Consider the following 12,277-nt stretch of genomic DNA (forward strand, 5'->3'; position numbering starts at 1 on the left):
CTTTAGCGAGCTTGTCGTACTAGGAGGAGTCGTTTGCATTCTTCCAAAACGAGTTAATTTACCACTCAGTGGCATTTCCATCGGTTGAATTTTACTCTTATCTTTCAACGCTCTACGCAACATTTGCTTAGTTCTTGCTTAATAAACAACATCCACGAAATTGTCACATACAATTGTTTCTCACAAACTATTGAAGCGTAGCGAAACGCGCTATGAACTTTCTTTTTATCAACTTGTTTTTTCTGCTCTAATCAATGCAAGTCGTGTTCCTGATAACTCCTACAAGTTTCAAACTAATTGTTTTAATCGCCAACACTATGCCACCCTTGTTTCTCTGAAGCCCTCAAGGGTCAGTCCCTTTCTTACGAACTTCTCGTGTTTCGGTGTCCAGCCAGGAAAAGCAAACTATTTTCAAAAGGAATGTGGACTATTCCTTATTCGAAAATGTTCGTTTCATGAAGACATCAAATAAGCCCGGAGTCCTTTCAAGAGTAGCTCCCATTTTACTATGCTTCATAGTAACCGGCTTTATTTCTTGTTCCATGTTCCACCGCGACTGCTGAGAGCCCAAAGTCCACGGATCCATTACGGGAGTGAAATTAAAGCTCAAAAGAATCGTCTGGCACGGGCACCACCTTCCCGTTTATCGTCCGGTCGGACGAAATTTCAAAAGAAATTTATCTTCCTCTTAGCCGGGCCATAGTTAGTGCTTTCGCAGGCCTTCCGCTAGAGCGACTACGAATGGTCACTTAACGGTGGACAAAATGAGAACTCGGATTCGCGGGTTTCACCACCACTCGCTACCACTGCTTGCCACCGTCGTTGGTCAACTGCAGTCCTTGCTGCAACGCAAGATCCGGGGATGACGATGACAGACGACGACGATGTCGGAAGCTTTTTAATTAAATACTAGCTATCAAATAAACGACCATAAAAACTATTCTCTCCTCCGTACGCCCACCGACACTCACTTGGACCGGTTGGTGGTTGCCGTGGTAGGGAACCCTTTGAACATTAGCGAAAGCTCGGGCAATTTGTCAGTGTTCATCGTCACTTTCGCCGGCCGCCTGGTTCGTCATGTTGCCGGCCAAACGCGCAGCCCGGACCAGAGCCATCTATTAAATACCGCTTAATGTCCAATTCAAACAACATTTACATTTTGTCGCCAAGCGTTTTATGCTCTCTCCGTCCGCCTGGTGATGTGGTATGGTGGCGAATTTCTCGGCACACTAGAGGACACCAGCCGATGCCTGCGCAGTGGGCAGCAAGTGTTCATGGCGCCAAAGAAACTCGCAATAGTGAAACGATATTCTTAAATTAATTGCTCTACTATCTACTAAATCATGACGCTGTTTCACACATTTCGCCACTGCCATTACCCGTGACCGGGGAGGATCTTGCTTGTGTTATCATAACTCCTCGTACGCCCTCAACACTGGGTATGTAGTTGTTTATTTATTCGCCCCAGCTAGTCGATTTGCTAACAGCAAATTGAAATGCACAAGTTATGGGCCCATTTCCCTGCTACGCTTTGGGTGTTAAGCTTGATTATAACAAGCCATTTGCTCAAATGTTTCGATGCTTCTGCAATGGACATTGTGTTTGAACAAATTTGAAGTTAGACAAACAGCGTCCTCCAGTACACGACACTAAGTTTGTGCAGTGCTCTAATGATGTAAGAGTCCATGCTGTAGCTTTCTGTTAGAAATTTATATCAACCTAACTTCACTTCACAGTAAATAAAGGAATTAAGGAATATGTACAATGTACTTCATGATCTCTTTCCATGAGCTGTACCTATTACCGCACATCATCAATATTAGTGTTCAAACTACTGTAAAATCGCCTACTACTATGTGTCGCCTGTCACTGTAGAGTTTATAAATTACTTCCGTCGAATTTCTCGCTCCAGTTGATGCCAAAACAGGTGGGAGATAAGAGAAGTATTTACTACGATTACCTCATTCTTCACAGCTGTAACATGACTTGGCACCACAATCTTCATTCTCGAGTCCGTTGCAACACCCGCCAACCCGAATGTGTGGTGGTCATATTTTGGGAGTACTGGAACCATCGGTAACATTCCTGTACAAAAAGTGTGAAAATGGTAGTAACTTACCAACGATACCGAGCGGGGCCGATAAGGGACTAACCAACATCGTAACGGAAGAAAAGTGCTGGCGCATGAAAATCGAAACAAAGAACATTGCAATGCGGCGTAGTAAAGGATGCTCGGGATGTGTGGGCCGAAACTGAAACGAGAAATCCCTGGAAGTGTTATAATACAAGTAGTGGTAATAGACAGGCTCTGCTGCATTCGCCCGATCGGATGCTTCAGGCGTGTGGATAGCCGAGCACCGGTGGCGCTTCTTCGTCTAAGCTGGTCAAACAAAACATTCACGCCCAGGCCAGGGCTCTCGGACCTTGTTCACTTTGGTCCGTTATTATCATCATGACACGATCCCGAGACACCCACTCGCCCTACGGTCAACGCTTACGGGGCAACTAGCTTGTCCGGGATCCTTGGTCGGCTGTCACCCCCGAGGTACCGAGGGTGAGTGCGAAAGTCGGTGAACGTGCATGTCTGGAAAATGGTTATTATGGTAAATTAAGTTAGCAAATATGTGTCCCGGTCCCGCCGGTGCAGATCCCAGCTTCTGACACGCTCCTGGCATGACCCCTGGCGCATGGTGTACCGGCGTCCCGACGTCCTTATCTCTCTGTTCAGCCTCAATCGTCCCACACCCGGGGTTAGCTCCTTCGTCATGCCAGTGAGGCCCATTTTCATTGGTGAAAGAAAATCATCTCCCTCCATTTATTCTAATTACATCGCTTTTGTGTTCCATTCTCGGACGCGGATGAAAGCCGTCGGAAAGGACAGAAAAAGTTCAGCTCCTTCGGACTAACGAAGAGATGACGAAAAGCAAGATGAATCTCGAGACGGTCAGTTGAATTCTGCTGTGAAGGAGAGCCGGCCCATGACATGGGCACATTAGATTTGACAGGTCGTTTGTGTGTACCGATTGATAACAGACGGTGTGCCATGTCTGCTGGTGTCATCTAGCAGGAGATAAATGTTGTAATTAACTCATAGAGCAGCAGAAAGTAACACACCATCCTGTGGACGAGAGTCCACAATGCAGGGATGCTAGTTTGCAAACAAACCACGCAAAGGAATGCGTCGAATAAAATATAACTGCCTCAAAGTGCGGTCCACCACGTCGAATTGTCATGGACCGTTTGGGAGAGGAGATAGAAATCAATTTCCTGATTCTGACCATCATTCGGAATTCTCATTTGGGCTGAATGTTTGTTACGGATTGATGGACAAAGTTTACCAAAACAAACCGTAGTGTAAGGGTCCCTGTTTTGGGCGGGGACACTATAATAAGGAATCCTTTTCTACAGCAATCCTCATCAATTCCTGAGCGCAAAAGTTCTTTAGTCATGAATATTGATAATCCGATATAGTAGCTTATCGATATTTCAATGGGCAAAACCTCTCCGTTTGCAAGACCTCCGCCGACAGCAACTTACAACGCGCTCCGCCAACAGCTTATGCATTATTCTTCAATATCCCACCACAGCGTTAAACCTTCCTGTTTCCTATTGTACATATTTCACGCCTTTCGAACTCTTTACAAATTCTCCTATTGAAGTGCGCCTTAAATCCATGCTGCCAATCGTTTGTAACACTTTAATGCTGAGCAAACCCTGCAATACGTTATGCCAAGATCCCGACCGCTTTGTTTTATGCATCAAGTTACGCGGAATGGACTGGGATAATACTGGAATTAAATGAACAAACATATCATCCCACGTTAGCCCTAACGTCGTTTCGTCGTTGCCAAAACGTCGTGGCTCTTGCAAACGAATTGGCAACGCCGTACAACAATATCCGTACGGTGTCTTGCCAAAGGAATCCCAACTGTGTATGGGATTATGCTGTTATTACTTAAGCAGATTTATTATTTCTTCCTCGTTACACCTGTTACGGGTACCGGGATGCCGTTTCGCTATTGACTCTAGACCGCAACACGGGAACGATGCACGATGTGCTAGTGGACTGCTCGAGAGCACAGGGACAGGGTGACTTGCTTGTTATGGGATACATTTGGATTAGCGAATCAAAAAACAACATAGCTGCAACTCTGACCGGTCGAAACTGTGCAATGTTTTGTTTTTTAAAGAAGTGAACACTTCTCGCGAATGTTTGGTGAACCACGGAGGATTATTAATTCAATAAATAAAATTGTATAGGACAGCCAAAAAAGAAGGCTGCGCGAATGATTAACTTTTTCTATTTTGTTTCTTTGTAGAGGAAATTACCACATCTTTCAACCAGTATGGAGACCTTATCGTTGACTGGCCGCACAAAGCTGAATCGAAATCGTACTTTCCACCCAAAGGATACGCATTTCTCCTGTTCCAGGTAGGTTTCCTGGGCCGTGCGTTAGTATGCACAAGTTCGCGGTGAAGACGAAGCGAATCTTGCGCACCGCGAATAATTCACAACGAGTTGATCGTTTGAGTAATGAGTAGAACAAGTCTAAAATATCATCAAAACTGTTTACAAAAGTATCAAATATTTGACAAAACAACTCAGAATCTTTCATCAACCAGAAACCGGTAGAAATGTTATCAGTTTTAACGATGAGCCCAATAATTATCACCAGTTGCACAAGCCCTCGTAGGCCGTAGGCACCATTGTTTCAATCTTTCATGGTTGGACCACCACGCTCAAGACCGTTTCTCGGAGCTATCAGTAGTTGACCAAACACGCAGACTGCTCCATGGTGTGCTAATTGGATTAGGCCGCCGGTGTTACCGAGAAACTCGACATTGACGTCGAAAGAAGGCCGATCCTTTCGACCGACCGAGCATGGTACAGCGCGATACAAATCAGGGAAAATCACGTTCGCAGGATACATTGACCACCGTTCATCGGCCAGCCACGGGCCATTGCGTTGATAAGCAAGGCAAAATTGATGGAAACTTGTCCCCGCGAAAGAGCAGGAAGTTACAAGGAAGTAACATGGTGACCATGGCCGCTGCTTGCTGCCAGGCGCGGTTGCTCTGCTGGACACGGTTGTTTTTTTGGTTTCGATGTCGTTGAAAAATGCGAAAGATGAATCACCCCTTCGATGAAACATGAATGGCAGCGTTGATTGAATTATGAGTTACCGATAGATGCTCCTCTGCCTTGGTGCTTCATAACTGGGCAACACTGGACGACGCTTTTCCAGGCGCAGGTCCTAAGTCCAAAAACCACCAGACGTGCTCACGATCGGTGACAGTGAATGTTGACCGAGCGATACAACGAAAGCACCTTCGCGCTGTCCGTGGTGGCAAAGTGCCGGGAGAACGTAGCACGTTTGTTGTTTTTACTGGCCCAAGAGCTGGCAGACATAGCCACAAAAAGCTGTTCAGTGCTTGCCAAAGGATTACTTTGCAGTCTCTCTTACTCTTATGGCCCCCCTTTTATTTCCAAGAAGCTTTGCCTCTACCGATGATGGCATAACTGTTTCGGGTCTTGATCGGCCGAGACGGGTAACTCCCTTACCATTGTTTGGTGTAATTTTGGGTCAATGCTTCGAAATTATGGGTATATCAGTAACCGTTTCAATGATCCGTTTGGTCTGCTCGACTTACGGTGACTCGAATTCCTTTCAGCATCAGCATAAAAGTACACAAGTTTTCCGAAAACATTTTTAACTATCTGTACTGTTGGTTATATTTTCAAACACGATGTTGGAATAAAAATGAAATTTGGAAAACGTGAAAAAAATCGGCCACCGAAGCCAATATATCAACTTATCACAATCGTCGCAAGTTAATTAATCACTATCACGCCTAAGCAATCACACCGCGCACCACCACCGATTCGTGTCGCTTCAACGATTAATCTTAGCTTCGATGTCCTTCGGTTTCGCCAGCCAGGCCAAAGGTTTCTCGGACACTTTGGCCTCCGTTGCCCTGAACCCCGGTTCGCCCGCCGAAAGTTTGCTGCCCAAACAAACGAACGGCAGGACGTACTTGGGGCCTGTTTTCCCAAGGGTGCAGTTATTAGAGCAACGCGGCACTACTCTACGCCCTTCCCCAAGCTCTCTCCTATGCCCTAACGCCAACCTCACCGTCTCACTAGGACGGACGGAAAAATGGACGGTCACTGCTGTCTACGTTCGGCGTTCTGTTTACGCCGATTGTGCCATTGGTTCCAGATTCAACACTGAAACCGTTAATAGAAAGGCAACGAAACAACGACCCGGCATTGTGCAACTTCTTCTACCGCGACACACCAAAGAAAGGGAGTCACCATTTCTGCCTCGATCGATCCGGTGGGTTTCCGGATCGTGCTTTTTTTTGTCTCAGCAACTTCGCACGATCCTTTTCACGGATCGAGTACGAATAGCACCCTGGATTGGGCACCCGAATCATGGGGCGATTAAATTTTAAGCCACGCTGGGTCACGCAGACATTGGCCGCTCTCAATCGTCCGCTCGGTAAGACTTTTCCGAAGAATGAAACTGAGCTTATTGTGGAAGAGAAACCTATCGCCTTTTCACTAACTTTGTCCAGCCGGGTTCTACTTGTCGGCAAAGTGAACCTGCCCTTGTCCGTGTTGCAGAACTCCCCCGGCATCCAAAGACAAACGACAATCGTGGGAAGTAGACCCGGAGACCCGTGCAAACGCGGCAAAAATAGTTCATCATTGAAAAAGTTTGCTGCTTGCCAACCCGAAGCTACCACCCTTTGCTTCCATTAAATTAAAATGCATTATTTCACTGTTTCTTAAGGAAGGGAAAGCATCAAACGGTGCCATTTTGACTCGCGCAGAATAAAGGAGATAAATTGTCGTTGCGCCACTGCGAAGATTCTTTCCACGTGGATTTGCGCGGCCTTTGTTTCTGTCTCATTACCCTTAGACCGGTAGCTTAACGATGAACCTTTTTCATGACACCATTGTGTGTGTGTATGTGCTCTTTTTTATTGTTTCCCCTCGTAGCATACCGCTCACAAGATATGAATCGACCGGACAATAACCGATAAATTAGACATTGTTATGGGCCACTTTTTTCCCCTTCCGGTTCAAACACTAGTTCCTCCGCTAAAGCACAGCAGACGACGACAAACAATGGTGTGATCCAATCGATGTTTGTGTTGCCACGGTCTTGCCACCAACCATTCGTCGCTGACATCGCGCGGAGGGGGTGATGCTGACCCGCCGCAAAACGGTGACTTTGTATGATTTTGCCTTACGCAGCGCTCCTCGCCGCTGCAGCCGCAGGGGCGACAGCTTTCTTATTTTCGATCCCTTTTCCATCACTAACATTCGGCCACCAGCATCGGACGTGGGGTTCCATTGTGCACCGTAAATGCTGGCCATTCGTCGTACTTTACGGCCAAGTTTCCACCCACAGGACACGACGACGCGTGTCCTCCTCCCACGTCTGTGCATTAGTGTTGGCCGGCTCTGTTTCAAGCCGCGTCTCTCAGGGGACGGTGCGCGCACACTCGAGAGTCATTTTTTATGTTATCGTTGCTTTTATGCTCTTTCCTTGGGCCGACGACAGCCCCAAGGTTCGACCGCGCCATCGCACCGGCACCACAGATTCCAATTGCCCTTTGCGACCCTCCCAAAAACGAGCCTACGAGGGAAAAGGGAGAGGGGAACAGTAAACGATTTTCCGAATCTCGGTTCCTTCTGCTCACTATCGGACCGTCGATGGTCGGTCATTTCGCTGGCCAGCGGAATCCGTAAAACAATGCTCGCTGTGTGGTACACGTTTCAAAGGAGCAAATAATGAGTGTGTCTGTTTGAAGCCAAAGGGACGAAACAGCAGATTATTTACTTTGAATTGTTCCCATTGTTTCGCTGCCACGCCTTACAAGAGGGATTTGGGCTTTTCTGGAACTGCTGAAGCTTTTATCTTTTACAAATTGCTCGCTGTTTCTGATAATGTTTGCCATCGGACCTTCGATGATTGCCTTGCCAATCAGTGCCAGCAGTAGCAGATGGGGAGTGTTTCGCCGACCACGCGGCCACATATAAGTTGATTATAGCGAGGAGCACCATGACATCTGGTTCCCTACATTTAATGGGGACTGTTTTTAAATATGTGAAGAAAAAACTACACATACACGGAACGTCTTTCTAGAAAATGCACCGGAACGAGTTGGCAAACTTTCTGTACATTCTGCAATGTCACAGGTGGCATTTGCCGAAAATTTGAATGAAACATCTTGGAGCAGAAAACCGAGACATCGTGCTACCCTGTCGACCGCTGTTTTGAACTCCCCTTTTTGCCTGCCCCGAGACGCCGTGTGTTTCGTTGGAAAAACTTGAACCCACAAAACATGTTAATCACTTTTCCAATGTTTTTCTCACATCCAGCACCAGCACAGACGAGCGATACTCGCCACTTGTTCCGTGGCTTCACTGGAGCAAACTGAAAGTTTCAACTTGAGCAACCAGCAGTTTGCGAAATTGTTTTGTAAAAAAATAAACATTGAACGATAGGAACATTCCACCAACGGCAACAGTTTGCTGGTGACACAGTCTTCTTGCTTGGTGCACGGAATGTTTTCACCCCCCCCACAGATGAAGGCAGAAAAATGCAGTTCGCGCGTTCTTTTGTAGCTACAGAATCAAGCTGCCAGTGAAGCGCGCAACATTTGACGACATTAACTTCCACGCCTGACGGCGTGCTGTAGAAAAGTATTCCCAATATTATTGATTACCTACCCCGATTGGGGTGTTTGACTTTATTGAAAAGTCCAATCCCAGTCCCAAGAGTGCCACGCGGTAGGAACTGCATGCCGAAAAACATCTTATTTTAAACAGGGTCCGCCTCGCAGAGTGGGCTCGCTCCTGTCCGAGACACATTTTAATTTAATTAATTTGACGGTCATCTGTTGTACGGTTCTTTGGTCGCTATCCAGCCCAACCGACGGTGCTGTGATGCCTACGGTATTGAAACATTCTGAATGAAAATAACCGCAGCTACTAGCGTGCTCGATGGATGGGCGGCGGGCCAGTGTGAAGAAGGAAAAACCCTCGCACTGTGACACGAGGACTACATGAAAAGGAGAAGATTAATTGAAGGAAAAATCTCATTATTTAAATTATCTTCGTCCCTGCTGGGGTCGGAACGGTCGGAAAAAGCGTTTCTGTTCCCCGCTGTTTTTGCTTGTGTGGAGCGGAAAATATAATCATGAAAAAAGCGCATGCACGGGTCGTTGGAAGCGAAACTGGCGGGACTAACCCACGACTGATGCGATGATAATTGAACCAAAGTCCACAGGCAACAGGGTCAAGATTGATGACAAGTATTTTTCGGGGTGATTTGATTCTTGCTCTCTATCCCGTTCTTTCTGTCTCTCGGCCCATGAGGAGCCATTTCTGGTTGCTCCCGGGAGCATATTCCGCGCCATTGCCAAGAGAAGAGACACATCCGGCTCGTCAGGGAGAAGAAACGATTTTTCAAACGATTAATCCTGGCAAATTGGTTTCTTCCCGTTCCAAACCGACCACAATGGTCCAACACATTGCTTCTTCTGTCCGCGCTGGATGATCGACATTTCGCCGCCCACCCGCAGGAGGAGCGTGGCGTCCAGAAACTTATCGAAACGTGCGTGCCGGATGATGACAAACTCTACATCACTGTGTCGTCGCCGACGATCAAGAACAAACCGGTCCAGATCCGTCCCTGGCGGCTAGCAGATGCAGACTATGTACTGGACGCGTCCATGCCCCTCGATCCTCGAAAGACCGTCTTCGTCGGCGGTGTACCGAGACCGTTGAAAGCTTGTAAGTAGTCACATCTCTGTCACGATCCCACCAGGACGGTCCGTCACCTTCTCTTTGAACCCATTGCAGATGAGCTGGCAATGATTATGGATCGTTTATATGGTGGTGTGTGCTACGCTGGAATCGACACCGACCCGGAGCTGAAGTACCCGAAGGTAGATCATCAGGCACCATCGTGACCCTGCGAGCTTCGCGGAGGTGGATATGTTTGTCAAGCGTTTAAAACTCTTCCTTCTCCGCAGGGCGCCGGACGTGTAGCGTTTTCCAACCAGCAAAGCTACATCGCCGCCATCTCAGCCCGTTTCGTCCAGCTGCAGCATGGCGATATCGATAAACGTGTCGAGGTGAAACCGTACGTTTTGGACGATCAAATGTGCGACGAGTGTCATGGCCAGCGCTGTGGTGGCAAATTTGCTCCATTTTTCTGTGCCAATGTCACCTGTCTTCAGGTAAGTGACGAGTGGGGCTTAATCTAGCATGGCAGGCATTCAGTTAGTAACTGCCATTGCCATGGTCTAGTAGCTCTGAGCTGCTCCTTATAACAGAAAGCTTGATTCTCCACACTTTTCACAGTATTATTGTGAGCAGTGCTGGGGCTTGATTCACGCGCGCGAAGGCCGTGAGTATCACAAGCCCCTCGTCAAGGAAGGTGCCGACCGGCCCCGGGCGGTGCCCTTTCGTTGGTGTTAACGCCAACAGCCTCGATCAATATCAACTGCAACTGCTAGGACGGCGTCGTCGGCGCGGACGGGTGGTGGAGCTGCCGGCCCTTCTTCCATCGGGGCCCTCGGCTGCACTGGACCCAACCCGTCCCTCGCCAGCGGTCCCATATCCGCAGGAGTCTATTATAGCGGCAATGGCTCTAATTCCGGATTTTCCGGATCCTCCAGCTACGTACCACCGCCGCCCTCGTTTCCCTGGACTTCCGGCACTGGAGCCGGTGCCAGTGGAGCGATCGGACTTCCCGGACTGTCTAAAGCGCGACAACACCACCTAAGCCGACCTCCACCGCTAACGTCGTCATCGACATCACCGTCATCGTCGTCGTCGAACTCGGTGCTCGGTGGTGGGCTCGGTGCAAGCAGCACCTACCATCATCTGCGGTTTGGAGCGGCAGCTGGATCCGGCAGCGGGCTCGGTCCGCTTGCTCCGCCGACCTCGTCGTCCTCGTTTAATCGTTGCAGTTCCATTGATCAGTATCAACACTCTTCTTCTATGGCCGTTGGCAGCGGCAGCAGTAGCGGTAGTAACCACCACCATCATCATCACCATCATCATCATCTCGCTACTGGCGCCACTGCCACCGTGCTCGGTGTTAAGAAGGAAGATCTTCTCAAGCAACGGCTCGCCAAGCTGCAATCTATCACACCAACGCCAAACGTGAGTCCTTAATCTGCGCAGCGCGAACCATCACAAGACGCGGTTTCCACAGAACCCCAGATATTACTGTTCGCTCTTGAAAAATATTGTTTTTTTCTTCTTATTATTTTGCAATTCGTACGACAAATCGCCACGACAATGTTTGCAACTTTGTATAAACTAGAAATGTATAAATTCATACAAATATAATACTTATTTGCTACGTTCCTAATAACGTATCGATCTGATCGATCGATGGGCACTACCAATTGTAAATTTTTGTTTATGTTTTCAGTTATTTTGCTTTAGCATAATACTATGAGCGCTCAGAAAATCGGTTAGAAACAAACCCACAGCTCTACTCACACGGCCTCAGGCTGACTGGTAGCGTGTTAGAATATACTTTTGGAGCTCATTTCACAGGAAGTACAGAAAAACAACGTTAGTGTAAAGAGAATTTGTTTCCGCATCGGACCAGGTGCCTCCATGAGCATCGATGGGTTGCCGGTGCGCATCGACACATAAAGGCTTGAGGTCAGTGTAAATAGTCACCGTTCCATCAGCAGTCAAAGGCCTCCAATCCGGTTCTCTCTCGCGTTGAGTGATTTCATTCCCTTTACCGTTCGGTAATGGTGATATTCGAGCGCACCGAGAGCACGAACCAATCTGAATCGCAAAGAGCAGTTCAGCAAAAAGACAAAGCGTAGCCCATCGGCAAACGGATGAATAAATCGATTTTTGTGATAATGAATAATTGAAGAAACCCAAGAAAAGTAATATTTTTTATATAGCAAATTGTGCAATAACTGCGTAGCGAAACAACATTTGACTAGCGACTGTCGAATGTTTAAATAAAACAGAAAAGAAATGATTTAGTAAGATCTGGTGAACACACCGCTGCTGTTAACCGCAGACCGTGAATACCAATATACTGTCCAGTTTTGACGAGTCGCGGGGCACCACTTGGTTGTAATCATTTCAAAATTGCAAACCAAAGGAGAAGTCTTGTCACTCGTAGGGTTACCTTTTCAATCCTCTAGCTAGATAGATGATAACCGTCTTTTATCGCCGCAGGGCATAGGAACGCTAGCCATTGGTAGGTTTCGA

The 12,277-nt window shown here is 47.5% G+C and overlaps 1 protein-coding gene across 1 annotated transcript in view; it reads left to right on the top strand.

Moving 5' to 3' along the window:
- LOC131208642 (cytoplasmic polyadenylation element-binding protein 3-like) overlaps positions 1-12,048 on the top strand; it is a 218,030-nt gene extending 205,982 nt beyond the window's left edge. The window contains exons 6-10 of the mRNA XM_058201449.1: positions 4,320-4,432; positions 9,601-9,811; positions 9,881-9,966; positions 10,054-10,260; positions 10,385-12,048. Of these exons, the coding sequence (XP_058057432.1) occupies positions 4,320-4,432; positions 9,601-9,811; positions 9,881-9,966; positions 10,054-10,260; positions 10,385-10,501 (734 nt within the window). The 3' untranslated portion in view covers positions 10,502-12,048. The remainder of the gene's footprint in view (positions 1-4,319; positions 4,433-9,600; positions 9,812-9,880; positions 9,967-10,053; positions 10,261-10,384) is intronic.
- The last annotated feature ends 229 nt before the right edge of the window (positions 12,049-12,277 follow it).

Source organism: Anopheles bellator, chromosome 2 (assembly GCF_943735745.2).
Source record: "Anopheles bellator chromosome 2, idAnoBellAS_SP24_06.2, whole genome shotgun sequence".
Classification (NCBI taxonomy): domain Eukaryota; kingdom Metazoa; phylum Arthropoda; class Insecta; order Diptera; family Culicidae; genus Anopheles; species Anopheles bellator.